This window comes from Mustela lutreola, chromosome 1, assembly GCF_030435805.1.
Source record: "Mustela lutreola isolate mMusLut2 chromosome 1, mMusLut2.pri, whole genome shotgun sequence".
Taxonomy (NCBI): Eukaryota; Metazoa; Chordata; class Mammalia; order Carnivora; family Mustelidae; genus Mustela; species Mustela lutreola.
The window spans coordinates 258,259,783-258,284,577 of record NC_081290.1 but is presented as its reverse complement, the minus strand read 5'-3'; the positions used below and the strand labels follow the sequence as shown (position 1 = coordinate 258,284,577).

Below are 24,795 nucleotides of genomic sequence, written 5' to 3'. Positions count from 1 at the left end.
CTGAACTGAAAAATGGGAAAGTTCAGTCCAAATGAAAAGGTTAACTAACCTCTGGGTAAGCACGAGTTTGTTACTTAAAAACGCTTAATGATGCCAGAATTCACTGAATATTCCCGAACTGTTTTACCTCTCAACGTCAAGATTAAATTTATACTTCACCAAAAAACTGGCAGAACTCACTCACATGGTACCAGTATTGCCACCATTACTTGATCTTATGCTACCAACTAAACTGATTCAATTAAAAAAAAACAAACAAACAAAAACTAAATACTACCTTGAAGTCTAAATCACAAACTTGGGCTACCAAAATATAATTAAAACCAAAATTTAATGTGTATTTCCGAAGTTGTTTAATGTGACTGATTCGTTGTTGGTAACAAAGGGATACTTACAGAGACAGTATTTACCTGCTGAATTGTTTCCTTTTATTGGCCGTATGCTTCCATCCTGGTTTTAGAGAAGTTCTCTTAAAGAAAAATTCTGCAACTCTGACCCGGGTCTAGTTTTCATATTATTTTATTAAAGAAGTGTGCCCTTGCCTCAAAGTGTGTCTCTGAACAAAGAACTGAGTAAAAGAAGGATCATCCAGAGTGTTTACAATGAAAACCATGCATTAGCTAACAAAGTTGGGAGTACTGGAGGGCTTTAGACATTCTAAAAGTATTTGTAAGCATTTTACTTTTGATAAGGCCATTTATCTCAAAATCATAGCTGAATATTATGGCCAACTCTTTAATTAAACAGTTGTCTGCTTGCAGTGATATGAAATAAGAAAACTGAAGTTTTAAAATCATTAAGTGTCTTACAAAGAAATTTTTCCCTCAAGGCTTTAAGGGGAAAAAAATTAATACACTTAGTTTAAGTGCCATTGATAGGGCTGTGATTAAATACTTTCAAACTGCACTTCAAGATGCAGTATTACTAACTCAACTGCGTTAGTAACATTTTATCTGGTAAATCTCCTTCATCTTCGCAGTCAACCCTCACAACTATGCCATTACAAATCATCTAAAAATTGGGGGTATAAATTCTATAGGAATTTATTATGCCTTTCAAACTAAACGTTCAATGGAGTGTTTGATAATTTCTAAGTAGATAAAAGCGTTACTTTCTCCAAGTCTCTCAACTTTATAAAAATAAGTGAAATCCAGAAGTGCCCGTGCGTACTTTCCTATCCTCCCTTAGACTCCTAAAAAAAGAAACCTGGCTGAGTCCTGCCGGGTGGGACCTAAGAATGTTACAAAGAGAAACCTTTCTACTTCCAGGGTTCTTTAAAAGATCCCACTTCAATGTAATTACCCGTGTTCACAGTTTAATAAAGAGATTAAGCATTAAGTAGCAGCAGCGGAGCTTACTTACATCCAGATACCAGCAGATGTCAGCAAAAACTAAGGCAGTGCCACAAGACGTCGGCCAAGGACCTTAAGCTATTTCTTTCAGGGTACTCGCAATGTAAACAGAAAATCTCCAATTACCTGCACCTTGTTCCCAAACACATCGTTCCCAGGCCCAGGATAGGTGGGGAGGAGAGGCCACAGTGGATCCATCTGCCTTTTCAGCACAGCAACAGCTCTTTCAAAGAACTGAGCTGCCCAGATTTTGTCCAACAAAACTCACCTACAACATGTTATGTAACAAACATACACTTCAGACAGCCATTCCCGTTAGAAAAAACAAACTTTTTGTGTGTTTGTTTACAGAACACTCATATTACCTGGGCTCTGCAATATGTGTTTAGGGGTTATGAACATGGAATATTCGAGAGGACATTAATGCATTTTTCTGGAGAATTTTCTGTCAGGTGGTAGAACAGCTTGTTATAAAGAAGTAGATATAACATTTTAAAACAGAAGAATCTCAAGTGTAATATTTCTTCCCCCCCCCCAAAGATTTTATTTATTTCTTTGACACAGAGAGACACAGTAAGACAGGGAACACAAGCAGGGGGACTGGGAGAGAAGTAAGCTTCCTGCTGAGCAGAGACCCTGTTGCAGGGCTCAATCCCAGGACTCCAGGATCATGACCTGAGCCAAAGGCAGATACTTAATGACTTGAGCCACCCTGACGCCCCTCAAGTATAATATTTCAAAGATAACTAAATTTTTCTTATACTTGTAAAAGAAATAGGAATAGAATCACATGGGATGCCATTTACTTCAAACATATACATGCATTTTTACTTTAACATTTGTGGCCAATACTGTGTAAGACCAATCTTTATGGTCTTAACATTAACTTCTCCAGCAGGATCTATATACAGCAGAAGTGTTTGTATCACTTTATTTCTACTTGTTAGACTAATAGTATCAGAAAATAATTTAGTCACCTGGAACTATACTTAGGCAAAATATAAAAAGAATCTAGACAATTTAATTGTATTCTGCATGTCTATAATTCTGTATTAAAAAATAGTAAGTGAACTCATGATGTAATTTTCCCCAAACACAGCTTTTATTATAGCGTACCCTAAATTAGACATACCTCTCTCTGTAAACATTGTGTATGCTCATGAAAAGTCCAGTTTCCTAAATAGGTATAATGAACAAATAAAAGCAAAACTGTTCAAGAAATTTACCCTTGAAACTTAAGTTAACTATTACCATCTTTGAAAAATAATGCAGAAATGTTCCACTAAGGAATGCTGAAATAGAAACAATTTGAAATTTAAAGTCATTTATTCTTTTGAAAATATATTTGTTTTAAACAACAAAAAACCTAAGATTTAAATCTGTCCCTTATGAATAGCTTAAGCAATATACTAAATCATACTTACTTTGAACCAACAAAACACTGGCAGTAATGCAACTAATGTCTAATGAACCCAGATGTTCAGATAAAATTAGAAGTTTGTGTGTCCTCTATAACAAAATTTTTCCTTAATTCAGAAAAAAAAAAAAAATCTAGCATCCAATTTAAGTATATAAAGCCAAAATATTCTTTTTGCCAGTGCTCTTTTGAAATGTGAATTGATATTAACCATACCTACTAACCATACTCCTGATAACTAGGCCAGTGACAACTGTAACTTAATTACAATTTCATGGTTCAAAGTGGCATTCCATCAAAGTAAACAGATACCAGAAGTATACAGGAGTAAAAATAAACCTCTACTAGTCAATTTAATCAAACTGGTCGTATAAATTTCGTTTTAATGGCTAGTATTTCAAACTGCTAAAAGTTCATCTGATTAAACTAAAGTACTCTAATATAGGGAAAACCAAGCAAAAACCTAGTTTAGTGGCAATGTCCTAGATGGTAAGATTTTAGACAGATAGGTAGCTGCTTAAAAAAAGACCAGTTATCACCCACTCTCATCCTCCAAACAGCACCCATACAAATCCCATAAAAACCAGTACATTAAGATGCATTTTTCAAATAATTTATACTCTCTCTCAACCAGTGTTTCTCTAACTTTTTTTCCCTCATTATTACTCCCTTACAGCTTTCAGGCCTTTTAATCCTAATTACCACCCCATAAAACTTTAATACCATCGATACAATGTATCCCTATTTATGTATTATATGTATATCCATGCTATCCATGCTTTATACAAAGAATGAGATTTTTCTATCAAGAACATACTTTTACCAAGAACGTCTGGTCTAAACAATGAAAGGTTTACAATACTAAGGCTTTTTTTTTTTAAGGGTAAACTGTGAGATAAATTTTAGCATTTAGATATGTAGATCATTTTTAAAATACTTTTAATCAACCACCTAGTTTTATCAGAATTAATTTTTCCTGTAGTAGGTGGACACTGTTCTCAGCTACAGTCCTTAGCTTGCATAATAGTGCAGGACCATAAAAAAATAGCCATTCAAAGCAATCTTAATAATCAATGGGGGAAAAATATTCTGTGACCTTTAAAAAATCTGTCAAAATATTAAAAACTCACTCAGTTATAAACAAAAAACCCCTGAAAACACTGTAAAAAAGTATGTTGGTATACTGTAATTTAAAACATCAGAAACATTGAGAAAGTATTATTTCACTGTAAAAAACGAATCAAAAGGGGTTTGAACAGTACTTGCCTTTTTGTTAACTTAGGATACTAAGTAAGCATTTATTCTATGCCATTGCAAACTGTCATATTCAAGTTTGGATCAGTTTCCACCATTTTATCATTTGTACTTTCAATGTTGCAAAATAACTAATCTTTAACGTGAAGTTTTTACCATCACTTCCTCTGGGACCTATTCAACCTTCTCGTCACACCAATTTCCTTATTACATGAAGCTTGTCTCCATGAGGTTCCCTCAGCTGCATACTGAGACTCAACATTCCCATCAGTGATTTCTTCTAACTCCACTTACCATTCAGTTCAAATCTCACATCTAGCATTACCATTTTTCATTTCTTCACTCATTTTTATCTTTGTTGGCCAGCTCTTTTGATGATCTACTTTTGCAAAATGTCACATGGGTGACAAGGAGACAACACAACCACATGCTTTGCTGTGAGTGCACTGAGTGACAGATGTGCAGTAACTAATCACTAGCAGAATTTGAGAGAAGTACTGTGATTGGTCAGTGATGATGAAGCACGTCTGTTACATAACGATCCTTGGACCAAAGTGCTATCAGGGAAGTCTGTACTTCACCTAACTGCTCACAGTACAGACCGTGCTAACTGAAATTTGAACTGTGTTAATGGAGGACTGTCTTTGTTTGCCTCCTTGTTAACACTGACCCAGACAGGCTTAAAGAGGACTGCTGAGGAATAGCCCATCTAAATTTACATCAGATAATGAATCTTAAAGCACCCTAAATGCAACTTTAGTGCCCAGTGAGTGTATGTTGAGGTGGTTTTCAAATTCTCTGTCATTTGGCAATCAACTTTGAAAATTTATCTTAGGATGATAGAGTTTTAGAAATAGAGAAGCCATCTTTAAAGAGCCCATAATTTGATACCACAAATTATCCAGCATGTTTGTTATGAATGATTTCTCCTCCTTCGATTTCGATTTGCTCGTACAGCCACTTGCGGTCACAGCGGCATTCGGCTCCACATTTGGTGGAACCACAGGCAGGACAAGCATAGAAACATCCTAAACAGTCTTCATCGAGGCAGTCACAAAGGTCCATTCCACTGAAAATTAGGAGACCCTGGCTATCATAGACCTTACTCTTCGCTGGTATCACTTGTCTGTAAAATAAAACACAAGACGAATTATACCTCCCAAACACAATATTTTTGAACATGTTTTTGAAAATAAGGTAATGAAAACAAATTTAAGGTGTAATATTTTGAATTAGGGATGATGTCCTACAAAACTAGTACATAACTTACCAGACTCAAGCCTACACTATAATTAGTAGTAAATGAACTCTGTTGTGAGAAGAGACCTCATTCTAAAGTGTGGAGACAAATCCAAGAAGCCTGAATATGCTTCTAGAAGTCCATTTAAAAGTCAACTCAGTCCATTCCTTTAGTATTTCCAAAAAATATATTTGTTTGAAGTATTATCCCCTTATCTTAACAGCAACAACAGAGAATGGCAGCTTAATAGTGGGACATTCTGTTGGTTACCAATCTCTTTCTATGACCCTACTTGTTTTTATACTGCAATTAATCCGTTTCTTGTTCTTTAATATACTCTAGCAAATATGGCTTAAAAACAATTAAATGACTCAGTGGAAAATCTTAACAGATGGAATAAATGGCATATGTAGAAAATAATTCTGAATGATTGTACTAACATTTCTTTGTCAACCTGTACTTTAGAAATGTTCAATTTAAAAAGTCATATTCTAAACAGTTTAGTTTTCTCAATCATTCTGTTGACTGTACCATAACTGTTTCTATTTCAGACATGTAAAAAATAAAAAGCAACCTTGAATTCTTCTAAGATTGACTTTTTGGCTGCCACCCATAGAGAAGTGATATACCAATTATATAATACCAATACTTTTAAAAAATTGTTTTAGGTGTAATATGTTTAAATTTGAATTCTCATGCCAAAAATGTTAACTTGTTCACTTTGTTGACTCTTTCTTAAAAATAAATTTTTAGAGTTGAAAGGGATGCCTTGATTTTTATGCAGTCCTTGGATATTCTTACTAATCCTAGATCTTCTAATTTAAAACATCTACCCAGAAAATTCAAAACTTAAAATAGTGAAGCAATACAACTCCATCTGAAGCAGCAAGTTAATAGGTCTTCAGTGAACACAGAGCCTACCTGTCAGAACCAGCAGCTGCATTTTTTGTGAGCCTTCTTTTTTCTCTTTTACCAGTTTCTGGAGCAAATTCAGTTTGTTTCCCTGGGTTTGCAAACTGCAATGACCTCAAAGCTTTTGCAGTTCTTCCCTGAAGAAAGGTAAACAAATTTTCAACTCAAATCTTGACAATCTACCATGAAGAGATTAATATTTAACTTAATGTTAATCCAGATTATTCCTTAATCTGAAGGACAGTCTGGAATTCACAAAAAAAAATAAGAAAAAGGTTTTAGAGCCCAAGTGCAAACTTTATACAGCCCTAGACAATATTCGAAGTTTATAGGTTAATTTAGTTGTAATATTTTCATTACCTAATTTTAGTCTCTGGCATATCAGGAGGGGCAATAGGCATGGTAAAAACTGCAATGGCTGTTGCTGAGATGGGAGAAAACAAAGAAAAACTGCTGTATAACCCATTGGCATAATGCTGAGGTTCCTGGGCCACCTGGCAGTGGAGTATATGTATGACTCAAGTATATGTATGATCTTGGGGTGCTGAGTTCGAGCCCTATGTTGGGTCTGGAAGTTACTTAAAAAATATTAAATCTTTTAAAAAAAACAAAACTGGGATGCCTGGGTGGCTCAGTTGGTTGGATGACTGCCTTTGGCTCAGGTCATGATCCTGAGCCCCAGCTCCACGGGGAGTCTGCTTCTCTCTCTGACCTTCTCGCTCATGCTCTCTTTCACTGTCTCTCTCTCAAATAAATAAAAAAAATCTTTGAAAATAAACAAATAAATAAATAAATAAACCAAAACTGAGGTTCCTAATATGATCTTGAGTTCTTAAGGAAAGGTTCTACTTTATATATATTTAATTTTAAATTTTTTATTTAATTTTTTAATTTTTATTTTATATATTTTTAAAAGCAGAGAGGTAATATGGTTTCAAGTTCTGAAATAGTATTATCATCTTTTTAAAAAGCTTTGGTAAAACAAAATTTTGATGGTTAGGAATTTAACCATCATTATTATAATGAATTCTATATATATCATATAAATAATATATAAATATATTTATATATATAATATTCTATAGTATTATACATATATAATGAATTAATGATTCACAATTTGGGGAAAAAAACAGTTTATGTGATATATTCGACAAGAGCAACAAATAAATGAAATGGACAAAACTCTAAAGTGACAGCAGCAAGAACCTAGTATGAACTGCAAGAGAACACTGGGTCCTAGAGATATGCCTCTGAGGGGTGAACAAAAGGGAAGCACTACATATAATTTAAAATTTTAATTATCTTTTAATTTGGCTTATTAATATAATGAAAAGGAGGAAATTGAGAAAAATATCCCAGCAGCAAGAATTATAAATTGGTTATAAGTAGAAATTTTGAGAAATGCTCCTTTGATATACTTGTCTTTGTTCTACACCAAAGATAGCTTTATGAAATCTCAGTTTTTTTCTCATATAGTTAAATAATCAAAACGTAGGAATGTGAAAAAGGGAGTTATAAATATTTAGTATTTACAATGTAAAAATATATGCTTTTTGACCATAGGGAGTTCTTAAATTAGCAAATAAGAACTCAGAGCTAGAAGCAATGGAAACTCACAAGCAACTAAAAAACCCAAACAAAAATGGTAATTGTGCCAAAGGAGAAAGAAAGGTTGAAGAAACAATTATTGCAAATCACTTCTCTGGTGTTCATTTTAAAGTGGTCATTTTTAAGTCCTTCATATAAAAGGGGAATTCATTTTGCTATACAGATCCTCACTGGCTGGCAGGTCTCACTGAGTTACTTTGGTATTAGAAAAGAAACTAAGATAACAATTAAGTCCTGGCTTTACCAGAATGTTCTAAAAGCCACCCTCAACATCTTAGCCCTAGGAGTTATAGCTGGAGTCTTGGACATAATACGCTATTCCATTCTCTTCCATTCTCAAGCTTATTTTATTATCCAGTCCGGGTATACAGAAATATTTATAAACACCATTTATTTTTACCTCCCCAGCTTTAATTCATAATTAGTATAATAAATAATAACATAAATATTATTTCTTTACAATTCGACAAAACCGCACACTGTGAAAGTAAGACAGCAGGAAAAAAATGAATGCTATACATACATCCGAATCAGGTTTTCTTCTCTGCCGGTCTTCAGAATCAACATCCACACTTCCATTGATTATCTGTGTACATTTTGGACAAAGCTTCCAACCAGGTACAAGCTGCCTTCCAAATTTTGCACTCAGAAAAGTGGCATCATCTAAGTCAATTACATGCAAATTTTTTTTGGCTAGTTTTTTGTGTATGTTAAATGGGTCACAACATGACTTCTGCAAATCCTCAAATCTGTCAATGTAAATTTTTGCATGATGGAAGCAAATGGTATTGTTCCCAGAAAGTGTCATTCCAGTTCTAAGTTGAAGTAAAAGCATATCATTTGATGACAATTCTTGCAAAGTCTTGAAACCAGTGTGACGAGTGTAGTAGGTTTTATGGCACTCGTTTGTGGTACGAAGCTGAACTCCAACTGAACATGGATCCATCACTCTGGATTCCAGCAAATTTCCCCTGCTTGATTTTGTTTCGGGATCGCTCTCTAGTAGGTCATGTGCTGATTGCCCTAGAGAAAACACTGAAGTCAGATTTGTGCTGCAAAATTTTTATCTGGGAAACTGAAAAGGCATTTGATAAAATTCCACACTTATTTAAAAGAAAGAAACTCTTAGCATGCAAGGACTAGAAAGACATTCACCAAAAGCTTACAGTAAACATTATTTAATCATAAAACATTAGAAGCATTCCCTCTAAAGTTAGATTACAAAAGAATACCTGCTATTTAACACTGTATTAAAGCTTCCACTTAACATTGTATTAACAGGGATTGAGAAGAAGAAGTACTACTCAAGATGACATAAATATCTACACAGAAAATACAAAAGGTTCAACAGATGAGCTATTAAAACTAGTTAGGTAATTCAACAATGATGCTGGAAACCTAAAACATTAAGAGACCTTACAAAATCAATCCTACAAAAGACATGCAAGACTTTTACGGAGAAAATCATCAAACAAAAATACAAAAAGGATCTCCTAAATAAATGTAGAAATTAATCATGGGAAATCTTACTGAGGCATATAAACTCCCTGGGAATTTATCTGTAAATTCAATATTATTCCAGTCAAATCCCAGCAGGTATTCCACCCACTCCCCTTTGGAATTCAGCAGTTGGTTTATATGGATGAGTAAAAATCCAGTCAAGATAGCCTTGAAGGAAAACAAAGTTGGGTATTTATTTGCCATAAAGCTGTTATAATTAAAAGTGTGGTGTTTAGTATAACAGTAGTATAGACAAATGTAGAATAGTATAGACGAATAGATCCATAAAAAGATGCGGGCTTGGTGTAGTATATGACATGTGATTTTATAAAATCAGTGGGTACTGTGCATTAATGGGGAAAAGACTGAATGAAATATTAGGGGGTAAGCAGCTAACCACATGGAAAAAGACAAGACTAAGATCTCTTTCTCACAAAAATCAACTCCAGATGGATTCAAGAATGGAACAAGAAAAGAAAAACTGTACTAATGTTTCTAAGAAAACACGGAAGACTTTGCAACATTGGGATAGAGAATGTCTCAAACAAGACAAAGGAAAAGATGGATACATTTGATTATATGTCAAAATTAAACATTTCCTTATAAATCTAAAGGAGGAAAAACAGCCACACTTGAAAGCTATGGTTAGGATTATTATCCCAAATATACATTAAAAATTCTGACATTTACAGATCAATTAGAAAATGACAAAGAACCCATTAGAAAACTAAGCAAACAGAGGCACCTGGGTGGCTCAGTTAGTTAAGGTCTGCCTTTTGCTCAGGACATGATCCCAAGATCCTGGGATCCAGCCTCGCTTTGGGCTACCTTTCAGCGGGTAGTCTGCTTTTCCCTCTCCCTGTGCACCCTCCCCCCCCCTCCCCTGGCTCATGATTCTCTTCCTCTCTCTCTCTCAAATAAATAAAATCTTAAACAACAACAACAACAACAACAAAAAAAAAACTAAGCAAATACAGATACTCAACTCAAGGAAGAGAACAAAACAGCCAATAAATGCATGCAAAGATGTTCAACCTTTATAGTTATTTTTTAAAAAAAAGGCGCAAACTGAATACCATTTCTCAAACACTTGCTGAGCAAAATTTTAAAAATCTGATAACCTAGTGCTGGTTAAAATGTGGCCAACTCTTACATGCTCCTTATACATTGACAGGAATGTAAACTCTAACTGCTTCAGAGTCTTTCTGGCAATTTCTCACAAAATTAAACAAGTCCACATCCCAGGACCTTGTACTTTCTGGTCTAGATGTCTGCCAAAAAAATAAATGTCCCAAAAGAGCACAAGGACTTTTGTGTATTTATTGTCTTTGAGCACTGTGTATTTACATTTGAGCATTTACTGTCTTTGACAGTGAAAAGCTGGAAATTACCTAATTTTAAGGACGAGAAACCATGGATTACTCAACACTTCTATAGGACAGTTAACCACAGGAATTATAGGAATCACCATGGATAAATCTTAAAGATAATCCTAAGTGAAAAAGTTGTAAAAGAATACATTTATGTAAAATTTTAAACACACAAAATAGCGTGCATGGTTTATAGATGAAAATAAGAACCATGCTAAAATATACTTGAGTAATAAATAACAATTTTGTGGTATACATATATTTTTTTTTAATTTTAAAGATTTTATTTATTTATTTGACAGACAGAGATCACAAGTAGGCTGAGAGGCAGGAAGAGAGAGAGCTCATGTCCTGAGCTGAAGGCAGAGGCTTTAACCCACTGAGCCACCCAGGTACCTCTGTGGTACACATATTTCTAAGGAGGAAGGAAACTTTTAAAAAAGAGATTTATGGAAGATTAAATTGAAGGCATGTACACAGTGTTTTCATTATTTTCTGTACTTTCCATCTAAAAGTTTTCATAAATATTTTTCAAAGCAAATACAAAAACTTAGTTGAATTCCTTTTTTTTTTTTTTAAAAGATTTTATTTATTTATTTGACAGACAGAAATCACAAATAGGCAGAGAGGCAGGCAGAGAGAGAGGGAGGAGCAGGCTCCCGGGGGAGCAGGCTTCCCGCGGAGCAGAGAGCCTGATGAGGGGCTCCATCCCAGAACCCCGGACCATGACGTGAGCCGAAGGTGGAGGCTCAACCCACTGAGCCACCCGGGTGCCCCAACTAAGTTGAATTCTTAAGGAAAAAGTCACAAATACAAGTCAGTAGGAAAAAAAAGTATTGAAAATATATGTGAACCACTGAAATCTGGGTGGTGGCAGAGTGTTGAAATAGCTAGGATTCTGCTATTTCGCAAGTGTTTTTTTAAACTTTGCTCCATATTAAAAAACAAACAAACAAACAAACAAAACTGGTTAGAAAGCTTAGATACTTCCCAGCGTTTTCTTCAGAAAAAAACCAGAATCATATAAAACCACATACAAAGATGACTCTGGTCTCATGTAATAAAAAATAGTGAATACATATATATCTGTTCTCAGTTAAAATACTATATTTAAAAAGTTAAAAAATAGAATATAATCTAAAGTTCAAAATGTCACTGGATATTTTTAACCTAAAATGTTTAAAAGCTAATTAAGATGGAGCATATTTATATATTTTTATTCTATTTCAACCAACTTTTAAAATTTAACTTCCTAGTAGTGGTGTCTAGTGCATCAGATAAAATAGCTTGTATTATACAAATAATTAAATTTCTTTTAACAGAATTGTGGGTTAAAATAAATGAAGGAATAGAAGAGAGGAAGCCAGAGATACAGTTATAAAACAACAAACTATGCTGTACTGTACTATAACAGACATGGGACAGAAGTCTGGCTCTGACCTTAACAATCAACACAAAGAAAGAAACTTGATTAACAACCTCCTTAACACATTATGGAAACTCCTAATGTTTTCTCTCTCATTGATGCTTGATTCCTTACATTTGTAATAACTATCACCAATTTGTAGCCACTGATCTGTGATTTTCTGAACATAAAATTATTTCTAAGCATTCAAAGACTTGGACTACCTTGACCATATTTAATAGGAAAAGCATCTAGGAACTTTGAAATTTGTTTTAGAAATTCTGTTTGTTCATAGAACTAATACATTTTTACCCACTAGGGAATTCTTTTCCTTGGCTACTGGGAAATTTGTTCCTTTAGTTTCCTTTTATTTTTTTTTTCTCCATTCTCAACTTATTTTATTTGAGGCAGGTATTACCTTGATACAAGACCAAGGACATTCCAAAAGAGGAAATAAATAAATAAATAAATAACTTAAAAGACCAAAATTCCTAGTGAACATAGGCAAAAAATTCATAAAAACAATTTAGTACACAGAATCCACAAGTCACAACCATCAAAAGTGTCACTAAATTGGGTGCCTGGGTGGCTCAGTGGGTTAAAGCCTCTGCCTTCAGTTCAGGTCCTGGGATAGAGCCCCGCATAGGGCTCTCTGCTCAGCAGGGAGCCTGCTCCCCCCCGCCCCCCCTGCCTACTTGTGATCTCTGTCTGTCAAATAAATAAATAAAATCTTAAAAAAAAAAAGTGTCACTAAATTAAGAAATACTCAGGAATAATTTTAACAAAACATGGAATGTCTCTACACTAACATCTACAAAATTTGTTAATATTTTAAAAGACCAAAATAAATAGTGAGATATACCATACCCCAAGACACAAAACTGGTTGACTGTCTGTTCTCCTCATGTTAATTTATAGATTCAATGCAATCATAATCATAAATTAATAAGCTTCATCTAAAATTTACACAGAAATACAAAGGACTTCCTACATCCAAAACAACCATAAGAAAGAATAAAGCTGGAAGGCCTTCCAGTCCAATCAGAATGGACTTACTCTAATCAGGATGGTATGGAATCATCTTTTTTTTTTTTAAAAGATTTTATTTATTTATTTGACACAGAGAGAGAGAGAGACAGCGACAGAGGAACACAAGTAGAGGAAGCAGGAGAGGGAGAAGCAGGCTTCCTGATGAACAGGGAGCCCAATGTGGGACTTGATCCCAGGGTCCTGGGATCACGACCTGAGCTGAAGGCAGACACTTGTTGACTGGTGCCCTGGTATGGAATCATCTTAAAGACAGATATATACATATCAGTGGGATCAAATATAAACCCAAGAGATATATACCCATTTATATGCACAAGTGATTTCTGGTTAAGGTATAAAGCCAATCCTATGGGAAAAGTCAGGTTTTCAACAAGTGGCTTTGAAATAAATGGATATCCATATGAGAAAAATGAATATTGGCCAGTACCCTACACTACAGATGAAAATCAAGATAGTTCATAGTCTTCAACACTAAAGTTAAACTAAAGACTTCTGGGGAAAGCACTGGAGCCCATATTTATGATGCTGTGTAGACAAAGATTCCTCAGGAAACGGAAAGCAATTACCGTACAGAAAACATGATAATTAGGTTTCATAAAGACTACTTTTATTCAATGGAAGTCAAAATTTCAAATATTAATAGGAAAGCCATAAATTTAGAGAAAATACGCAAACAGTATTTATCAGCCAAATCCTTGCATCCAGATTAAAAAAACTGTAACTCAACAATAAAAAGACAAACCATTAACATTAGCAAAAGACTTAAGTAGACATTTCAAAAAGCAAGATATATAGACAACAGACAGCACATGAAAAACTGACAGCCATTAAAAAGAATAAAATCTTGCCATTTGCAATGACACGAATGGAGCTAGAGTATATTATGCTAAGTCAAATTAAGTCACTCAGAGAAAACAAATACCATATGATTTCACTCATGAACTCTATGGGAAGGGGGAAAGGAGAAAAAGGGAGAGGGAACAACCCATAAGAGACTCTTAATGACAGAGAACAAACTGAGGGTTGATTGAAGGAGGTCGGTAGGAGGTAGGTTAGATGGGGGATGGGTATTAAGGAGGGCACTTGTGATGAGCACCGGCTGTTATATGTAAGTGATGAATCACTGAATTCTACTCCAGAAACCGATATTGCACTGCATGTTCACTAAAATTTAAATAACAAAATGAAAATAAGAAATAAAAATTCCAGTGAATGTGTACCGCAGGATCACTGAAATAGTGCAATCTCTAAAGACCAAGTAAGCAATTGTTCATGTGTTTACTTTCCTTTTATCTTTTCTAAATTACTACATAGTTCATGAGTTTATTAGCAAGACTCTAAGTTGTGCCAGTGTACTTAAGTGATCTCCCTTATAAAATCAGAAATATGATTAAACTCTTACTAAATCATTTTTTTTTCTGGTAAGTACTTGCTTGGACATCTTCCACAACAGCATAAATTCTTTTATTAACCTTAAATCACTATGAACCTGCACTCCTAGTTGGAGAGTACAGTGTTAAATGTGTTTTTAATTCAACTTAACCATGACCCTATCAGTTCTTGAAAACATCCTCTTCTGGTAAACAGGTGCTTCCAACTATTTTGAGCTCTTGGCACACTTTTGAGTACTAGAACTTTTGGAGGAACACTTGAAGGAATTAAACTGTTGCACAATACCATTTTATTAGCAGCCATTCCTCAGGTCTCACTGTTAAAGTAAATTTACTATTAGAGTTACCAGGTAAAATACAGTATGCTCAGTTAAATATGAATTTTAGATAATGCATATATTTTAATTGTATCCCAAATACTGCTAAAAAGTAATTTGGTATTTGTCTGAATTTCAAATTTAAATGCACATCCCATATTATTTGCTAAATTTGGTAACCTCATGTACTATGAATTTTTTACATCTTCCAGTAAGTAGAGATGTTTCTTTGGTATCAGCTTCACATTATGCCCTACTTCTTACCTGTTGCTAAAAGAAAGCTGAACTCCCCACTAATAGATCACAGGACCTGTTCAGTTTAAAATTAAAATGTCCTAACAGAAGGTAAACTTCCAATTACAGTAAAAAAAAATAAATTTTCCACACTGATAAAACTCAATGGCACAACTGTACCACTCATTTAAAACTGTCATAGTAAAAGGTATACACCTGAATTAATGAAGTCTTACTGCTTAAAGTCTTACCTTAAGTTTGTTTCCTGATCTACTATTATGCAATTTGTTCATGCACAGTTAACGCAGGGCTAAAGGAAAAAAGTCAGGTTAGCTCAAGGTGCACAAAATTTCAGCCAGTGGTTACTGCCTGCCTTCTAAAAATTACAGCCTCTGGCTGCTCCTCCCCTGTTGTATTACTCAATGCCCTTATTTCTGTCTTCCTTCCCTAAAGTTCTGCTGTAGAGCTCCTTGGATCTGTTTCCCAGCAACTTCTTTTCCTAGCTTTGGTCTATGTTCTAGCAATGTGGCCACAATGAATATTTATTATTTTCTTCAAGTGACAATCCAATAGCTTCATTTTGCTGTCTTCACCTGTATGATGCAATGTTCTCCAGGTAATGATGTAATGATTAATCTAACACCTTTCTTAATTAACAATCAGAAATGCCCTACTATTCACTGTCTACGAACCAGTACTTCACAATCAGCTGGGAACCTATTAGAAAAGAAGAATCTCAGTATGGACCATAGACCTACTGAATCAGGATCCATATTAAAAAAAAAAAAAAAAATCCCCAGGTTATATGTAAGCATATGTTTGAGATCCACTGCTTTAGGTAATTCAGTTAAGAGAATATTAACCAAACATTTCCATATTTGTAAAGTGTATTTTTTAAAAAAGGAAAATACACACTCACACATGAACTTGCCTTCCAGGAAGTCTGACATTTAAGGAAGGTTATGAAGGGAGGAGAGTCATAAATTTGATAAAACAGATGTATAGAGAACTATGCATTGTTGAAAGCAGAGATGTCAAGGTTTTCACGTTCTGATTACAAGAGCTGTGGGTCTTCCACTGCCTTGCTTCCACTATTTCAGAGCTGACAACTGTAAAGGTTAGCAAGGCAAATGCAATTCTTGTCTATATTCTTGTAACTTCTGTCTAATGGGAGTTTCAATGGATTCCCTGGCCCACTGTAGAAGACCATTTTGCCTCCATGTGCTCATTTATTTTAATATTCCTGATCAAGAAATATGTCTGTTCTTTTGTCATTTAAACTGGTTATAACATCTTACCAGTTCCCTCATTAGTAAGGGAAACAAAATCTGTGTGTTCATAATTTCACAATGTGTGCGACAGTCATGATTTTACTTCTGCCCCCTCTTTTTGTGGAACTTTGTGTGTGTGTAAAATTCTTTTAAACATAGCAAGAGATTAATTTGCTTTAGCTAATCACTTTTACCAGTAAAATATTTAGTATTCATCATGGAAGAAGAAAAAAAAGTACTGCTTTTTAATGGGTAAGATGAAAACCAGTAACAAATGAAAAACCTCAAATGCATTCATTTAGACCTGTTTAATTTAGTTCTTTTGCCCCACCTTTGGGAAGATTTTTACTATGATAAAAATGAGATCTAGGTCTTCAAGTACTTTTTTCAACTACACCTAGTAAAGTAGGATTTATAAATACTAATACTTAATTAGTCACTAAGTCTCCTAAGGCCTTCCTCTAGAGGTGTGGGCGAATTTTATTTGTATACTTATTTTCCATTTCAAATAGCAAAAATGCCTTTTGAGAAGTTAATTTTATCTGGAACCTGTGTTTGTGATTCTTTAAGAGTCATGGTCAAAGAAACCTTCCATTCCTCTCCTAATGGCTTTTACAAGACTCTGAGGATACTCCCTTGTTTACAGATGACTAGGAAAGATTCTTTGACTCAGTTATAAATTTGTCAATCTTAAAGATTTATTTGTTTATTTGAGAGAGAAAGGAGAGGGAGAGAGAGAGAGAGGGTATGACCACACACAGTTTAGCACACATGGGCCAGTGGAAAACAGAGGGAAAGGGAAAGCCAACTCCCCACTGAGTGGGGAGGCCAATGGGGGGCTTCAGGCTCTATCTCACAACCCAGAGATCATGACCTGAGTGGAAACCAAAAGTCTGCTGCTTTACCGAGCCACTGAGGCGCCCCTATAAATCTGTTAACTTTAACTTCATGTCAAAAGTGACCAACTGTTAGCTATATTTTAAGTATCTCTCCTGCCCCCCAAGTCCCAGAACTTTGGTCCACCCTCAACCAGGGCCCAAAATAACTCCTCCAGAAAAGAGGCTGGCCTCAGGGCAAAACATTCTAGAATCTGTAATCCAATCAAGGTGTCTCTTCTAGCAACCTTTACTCTTCCCTTGAGATGCCCGTAGATCTTTTGATTTGAGAATTTTCTCCATTGCAATAGTTCCCTTTCCCCTATGTGCATAACCCTTTCAAATAAAGTCTTTACTAATTCTGGATTTTTTTTTTTATTTGAAAAATCCCTAAAAATTTTTTTGCATTTTGGGTTTCTGGTGCTTTAGGGTTGCCAACATTTTATTCAGTGCCTAAATATAGTATGTTTTCTGATTCTAAAATTAACATTTAATATTCTTATAGCACTCTAGAAGAGTCAAAAGACAAGGTAATAAGTGTGGAATAGATTAGACCCCTTGTTTTACTTCTACCACCTTAGGTAGTAAATAAAATTATTTGTTCCTTGTGTGACTTGAACACTGCAAACTCAAGAAAGAAGTTTTTTTTTTTTTTTTTTTTCTAAATTGAGGTATAATTTACATGTAACATTATTAGTTTCAGGTGTACAAGGTAATGATTCGACATTTGCATATATTATGAAAGATCACCACAGTAAGTCGTTAACATCCATCACCACATGGTTACAAATTTTTTTCTTCTGATGAGAACTTTCAAGATTTACTTCTTTAGCAACTTTCAAATATACAACACAGTGTTATTAACTATTGTCACTATGCTTACATTACATTCCGTTATTTATTTTATAACTGTTAAGTTTGTACCTTTCGACCCCCTTCAGCCATTTTGTTCACCCCCCTCCTCTGGCAACCACCAATCTGTTCTATGAATTTGTTTTTTGTTTTTTAATAATTTAAAATTTATACATATGGGGGGCGCCTGGGTAGCTTAGTCAGTTAAGTGTATATCTTCGGCTAGACTTACGATCTCAGGGTACTAGGATTGAGCTCATCGTCAGGCTTCCTGCTCATTGTCAGGCTTCCCGCTCAGTCCTCTTCTCCCTCTGCCCCTGCCCCTTCCCTCACTTGTGCCCTCTCCCTCCCCCTTTCACTCTCATATAAATAAATAAAAATCTTAAAAAAATAAAATTTATACATGTATATATTTGGATTCTATGGAATAAGCTTTTAAGCATTATCACTTGCTATCCATTACCAAACTCTAAGGCAGGCAGGCTAGATATATCTGAGCATGCTCATATAAGGAAATCACACTAACAAGCGTTCCTAGTAACACAAGGTCTAGGACATTACTGCAGGGCACCTACAGGATTGAAACAGGACACCACAGCCATCACTGCCACTAACATAACAGGGAAAGATAAGTTTTTTTTTTCCTTCCCAAAATTTAGAGGGAGATTTCCCAAAATATTTTCCAATATGTTGGTTTCCCTCAATACAGCTTTTCCAGTTTCCTAATTAGTGGGAAAAAGCATTAGAGAAAATTTAAGCCAAACAAGAAATTTGCTGAATTTTTAGGTCAACTTATAATAAGAGTCTTTCCCTTTCATGACAAATGCCTTTTTTCTTTTGGGGGCGGGGGGGCAGGAGAGTGTCTTAGAAATTTACAAGGCATTTTCCCAGATTATCTCTTATTTAATGGGAAAAACAATCATCTGCCCCTCCTTTATGCATCAGCAGTTTTAGTCATAGGCATACACATACTCGTCATGCCTCTTGCAACTGTCAACTTTTTGTACCCATTATCTTCAAATACTAACTTACTCACACAAGTCAATGGACACTAGAAGGGGTAAAGAGCCAAAGGAGATAGTCTTTAATCCTCAAAGAGTCAGGCCCAACAAGGAAGGTAAAGAATTACAAACCAAAATATAGTCAATAGTACCACTTAAAATATTTGGTTAAATATTTGGTTAAATATTTGCCTGAGGCTAGTAAGTGCCAGATACAGCACCAAGCACAAACATCATCTCTTTAATCTTGACAACAATGAAGTACGACCATCCCCATTTACACATGATGAAACTGAAACTTAAGAGCTCTACTTACATGCCTAGCACAGAGCCTGTTAAACCATTCAAGTTCTTGCTTAACGGAAAAAAGGAAAAAAAAAAAACCACAAACACTACTTTTACTTTATATGAAGAACCCCTCTTAATCAGGCCCTAATGATTTACTCTAGGTTTACCTAATGTACTCCCCTCAGATTTTTTAATGCTTTGTCTAGCATACTTTCAGATCACTTGGGGAACAATTTAGCAAACCCTTCAGGCTTCCAGATTTGTCATTTGTCTCTAATCTTCTAGTCTTTAAAGGCCAAAGAGAACTGAAATGGGATTTCAACAACCGAGAGATTATTTCCAGACCAAGAAAAATTAGCAAAGTTCTCTTTATTCTACCTGATTCTGGATGTGGCCCAAACCGTCAAACAATACTTAACACTACAGTTGTTGAGTAAGTGATCGTGAAACCAAACTCTAAATCATTCCCTTGAAAAAACGTTCATCTCTTCCTAAAAAACAAGAGTCTGGACCATCTAGCATGGCATTACTTGTTCATACGCCACACGCTCTAGGTCAAACTACATGACCTGCAAAGTTCACTTTATAGGGTTCTTCTCTGCTTGGAAAGCCCACGGATCTTTCTGCGCCAGGTAATGCTAACTTATTTTTCGGGGCAGCACCATGTCTTTTGCCTATCTGGTGTGCCTTACTCAAATGCTATTACTAATAGGTTCTTCCTTCTCTGTGACTGCAGAACAATTTAACGGTGCATTAAGACTTTTTCTCTATTCTCAGCTGTGGGAAGGCAGGAGCTGTATGGTTATATTTTCCGCATCACCTGAGGCCAAAGAGGAACTGTACTGTTGGTCTTTCAATAACATATTAAGCTCAGTGAGGTCAAGGAATCACCCAGTTCCTGTGTTACAGTCGTGGCTTCTCTGGCATCAACGCCAGCACTTCGTAAACAGCGTCTTTGGAATACACGTTTTGAAACTGCCACAATCTCACCGAGGAGGATGAATCTCTCCAAATCGGGGTGAGCAGGTCCGCAGGATGCTGCACAATTACTCCCACCTCAGCAGCACGGTGGGCACAAGCATGACGCCCCCAGCTGTCAGCCACGTCGTGTTTCAAGCTCCCACATACATCTAAGGATCATTTATTGTATTTATCCTACAGGGATGGGAAAATGAATACTGATCGGCCTTCGGCCTCAACCGAACAGCTAGGGCTAGGGAGGTGCTCACTAAAAAATAAATTGAAATAAAAAAACGAAACTGGCGCGAACTAGGTTCAAGGCCGTAATTACCCTCTAGTAAGCAGCGCAAGCCTAAGTCACAGCTTTGCCGGCCCCCGGTCTTCCGAAAAGAGGCGACCAACCCGCGGAGGGCACAGATGCGACAGAACCTGTGCTGGGTCCTGACACAAGGGACCCGCAGATGAAGTAGGGCAAGTCGGGCGCTCTGCAGGGTGGCGGGCTGCGGGAGGCCCCAGCCAGCCGCTGGAAGTCACTCTCACGTGTCCGGGCCTCCTCGCCCACCTCTCCTTCCATACCTCCATGAACCGGCCCTGGCTCCCCCTCTCCTCCACCGACCGGTCGCGCCCTTCCCAGAGCCTCCCCCGCAATCCCTCCCACCTTAGCTCGTGCTCTCCTCTGCGGAGTTTGGGCTGCACCCGCATTCACGTAGGGCGGACTGGGCGGCCGGCTTTTCCTCACCTCCCCGCGCTGCCACTGAGAGGAGGGCGGATGAGAGCTAGAGAGGCTCAGCGTTACCATAAAGAGGGAGAAGCCTAGAGCGACCCAAGCCTGGCCCGCCTCCCGGGAGGGCGGAAAGGGCGGGGCGGCGTTAATTGGCGGAAGATGCAACGTGAGGCAAGGGTTGCTTCAGAATCTACCTTAGCTGAGCGGTGGGCTCCGTGTGTGTGCTCTGAGGTTAGGGAATTGGGAGCTCTCTGGGGCCATTTCTTATAAGATGCAGGTTCAACTGACTTAGATTGTGTTCGCAAAGCTCGGCGCCCTTGCGCGAGGCCAGATTTTTGCACCCCCCTCCTCTAATCCCTGGAGAGGTGAACGAGTTACAAGAACAGACCCTTTATTTACAGCCTCACGTTTTCAGTGATTTCATTTGTTCAAACGAAATGTATTCCCCAATGCATCTCACTTATTATAAACTATAAAAATAGCTATGTTTATTACTTAAAAGTAAAATGTAGGCTCCAGGAAGATGCTTGTAAAATTTGTGAGGGAAGAAACCGTGTATTTCGTGGACCCTTACGTCTGCCGCAGTTTAGGTGCTCGGTTTTTAAAGTGGATTTTGTTCATCCAGAGTTCTGGAGAGCTTGTAATCTCTTAGACTGAAGGGTCTCAGCCTCGAATGATTTTCCGGTGCGTGTGGGTGCGGGGAGGGGCACCCAAACGGTTGCGGTTTTGACCAGGCAAGTGGTCAAAATGTGAGACGGGGAAATAAGGCACACCAACACGCCAGCTTGCTAGTAATAGGAAACACACCGATGTAGGTTGATTTATTTTATTTTATTAATTTAATTTTTAAATTTATTTTATTTTTTTAAACATTTTTTCAGTGTTCCAAGATTCATTGTTTCTGCACCACACCCAGTGCCTCCTGCAATAGATTCCCTCCTTAACACCCACCACCAGTCTCACCCATCCTCCCACCCCTCCCTTCCCAAACCCTCAGTTTGTTTCTCAGAGTCCACACTCTCTCATGCTGGGTCTCCCCCTCCAATTTTACCCCAATTCGGTTTTCCTTTCCTTCTCCTAATGTCCTCCATGTTATTCCTTATGCTCCACAACGAAGTGAAACCATATGATAACAGACTCTTCTCTGCTTGATTTATTTCACTCAGCATAATCTCCTCCATTCCTGTCCATGTTGATACAAAAGTGGGGTATTCATCCTTTCTGATGGAGGCATAATACTCCATTGTCTATATGGACCTTCTTCCTTATCCATTCATCCATTGAAGGGCATCTTGGCTCTTTCCACAGTTGGACAATTGTGGCCATTGCTGCTATGAACATTGGGGTACAGGTGGCCCTTCTTTTCACTACATCTATATCTTTGGGGTAAATACCCAATAGTGCAATTGCAGGGTCATAGGGTAGCTCTGTTTTTAATTTCTTAAGGAATCTCTGCGCTGTTTTCCAAAGTGACTACACCAACTTGCAGTCCCACCAACAGTGTAAGAGGGTTCCTTTTTCTCCACAACCTCTCCAACACTTGTTGTTTCTTGTCTTGTTAACTTTGGTCATTTTAACTGGTGTAAGGTGATATCTCGATGTGGTTTTGATTTGAATTTCCCTGATGGCTAGTGATGATGAACATTTTTTCATGTGTCTGTTAGCCATTTGTGTATCTTCTTTGGAGAAGTGTCTATGTCTTGTGCCCATTTTTTGACATGATTATCTGTTTTTTTGACTATTGAGTTTGAGGAGCTCTTTATAGATGTTGGATATTAGCCCTTTGTCTATAGTGTCATTTGCAAATATCTTCTCCCATTTCGTGGGTTGCCTCTTTGTTTTGTTGACTGTTTCCTTTGCTGTATAGAAGCTTTTTATCTTGATGAAGTCCCAAAACTTCATTTTTGCTTTTGTTTCCTTTGCCTTTGGAGACATATTTTTGAAAGAAGTTGCTGTGGCTGATGTCGAAGAGGTTACTGCCTGTATTCTCCTCTAGGATTTTGATAGATTTCTGTATCACGTTGAGGTCTTTTTTATCCATTTTGAGTTTATCTTTGTGTATGGTGTAAGAGAATGGTCCAGTTTCATTCTTCTATACATAGTTGTCCAATTTCCCCAGCACCATTTATTGAAGAGGCTGTTTTTTGTCCAGTGTATATTTTTTCCTGCTTTGTTGAAGATTATTTGACCATAGAGTTGCAGGTCCATATCTGGACTCTCTACTCTGTTCCACTGGTCTATGTGTCTGTTTTTGTGCCATTACCATGCTGTCTCGGTGATCACAGGTTTGCAGTAAAGCTTGAAATCAGCAATGTGATGTCCCCAGCTTTGTTTTTCTTTTTCAACATTTTCTTAGCAATTTGGGGTCTTTTCTGGTTCCATACAAATTCCAGGATAGTTTGTTCCAGCAATTTGAAAAATGCTGGTAGAATTTTGATTGGGATGACATTAAAAGTATAGATTGCTCTGGGCAGTTTAGACATTTTAAAAATGTTTATTCTTCCAGTCCATGAGCATGGAGTGCATTTCTATCTTTTTATGTATTCAATTTCTTTCATGAGTGCTCTGTAGTTTCTCAAGTACAGATCCTTTACCTCTTTGGTTAGGTTTATTCCAATGTATCTTATGGTTCTTGGTGCTATAGTACATGGAACCAATTCTTTAATTTCCATTTCTATATTTTCATTATTAGTGTATAAGAAAGCAACTGATTTCCATACATTGATTTTGTATCCTGCCACACTACTGAATTGCTCTATGAGTTCTAGTAATTTGGGGGTGGAGTCTTTTGGGTTTTCCATATAAAGTATCATGTCATGGGTGAAGAGAGAGAGTTTGACTTCTTCTTTGCCAATTTGAATACCTTTTATTTCTTTTTGTTGTCTGACTGCTGTTGCTCGGACTTCTAGGACTATGTTGAACAACAGTGGCAAGAGTGGGCATCCTTGTCGTGTTCCTGATCTCAGAGGGACGGCTGTCAGCTTTTCCCCACTGAGAATGATATTTGCTGTGGGTTTTTCATAGATAGATTTTATGAAGTTGTTTTAAGGCAGTGAGCCTAGCTATGGTCCATCCTATGCCTTCTGTTCTGCCCTGCAACCAGACAGGGTTTTGCTGCTCACTAAAATCAAGTCAGTCTTAGAACCAGGGAATGGAAAAGGCAAAAACAGGGGACAATCCCCTTGACTGTGTCTGAAGGAGGTCACATTCAATCGTTCTTTTGTTACTTTGTGGCTGGTACTTTGCTAAGAAATAATGAAACAGAATAAAATGTGTCTTTGCTTTGAAAGAACTCAGACTAGAGACAGAGGAGTAAACAGTTTATCACAGGGTGGTGTGATAAATGTCATAATAGAAACACAAAGATATGAACAGGATAAAATGAGAGGCATGAAATCAGGGGCATTCAATGGGGGAGATTAATGGTTGACTTGAGCTGTCATATGGAAAAACAACTTGATACACTGGTGGTCTCCAAGTACAGTACTAGTTAAGCTATCCTAGAGGTAATGAAACAGAAGGCTTACAGACCAAATTAAGATGCTTGAATAACTTTGTTTATTGAATCAATTTAAATACCCAATGAGAAGCAAGGGAAATAATTGGAGTAATTCACACACTTAGGGTACAAGCAAGTGGAAGGACAGCATCACCCGAATCATGAGTTATGCAATACTCAGATGTTCTGTCTGCCACATTAGCCTTTTCCACTGATGATATGCTTGTGAGGACTAGAGTTAAGATCCTACCAAGGAGGCCCACAGGTGGAAA

At 36.8% G+C, this 24,795-nt stretch overlaps 1 protein-coding gene across 2 annotated transcripts; it reads right to left on the bottom strand.

The window, feature by feature from the left end:
• Nucleotides 1-1,872: 1,872 nt before the first annotated feature.
• ARL14EP (ADP ribosylation factor like GTPase 14 effector protein) lies at nt 1,873-21,081 on the bottom strand. 2 transcript variants are annotated; one of them, XM_059138667.1, is made up of 5 exons: nt 20,959-21,062; nt 15,305-15,363; nt 8,310-8,809; nt 6,185-6,312; nt 1,873-5,149 (listed from the first exon to the last, which is right to left on the bottom strand). In XM_059138667.1, exons 3-5 carry the CDS (start codon nt 8,730-8,732, stop codon nt 4,921-4,923), a joined length of 780 nt encoding a protein of 259 aa, XP_058994650.1. In that variant the 5' UTR covers nt 8,733-8,809; nt 15,305-15,363; nt 20,959-21,062; the 3' UTR covers nt 1,873-4,920. The 2 variants fall into 2 exon arrangements, with proteins under 2 accessions (XP_058994650.1, XP_058994640.1); XM_059138657.1 differs by lacking the exon at nt 15,305-15,363 and having other exon boundaries at nt 20,959-21,081.
• Between the last annotated feature and the right edge of the window lie 3,714 nt (nt 21,082-24,795).

Excerpts from the sequence above, each read along its gene's own strand:
- ARL14EP (XM_059138657.1), bottom strand. The coding sequence starts at position 8,732 with ATGGATCCATGTTCAGTTGGAGTTCAGCTTCGTACCACAAACGAGTGC. Across the intron at positions 6,313-8,309 it reads GAAGAAAACCTGATTCGGAT|GGAAGAACTGCAAAAGCTTT; the intron begins GTATGTATAGCA and ends ACCTTTCTTCAG. Across the intron at positions 5,150-6,184 it reads GCAGCTGCTGGTTCTGACAG|ACAAGTGATACCAGCGAAGA; the intron begins GTAGGCTCTGTG and ends TTTATTTTACAG.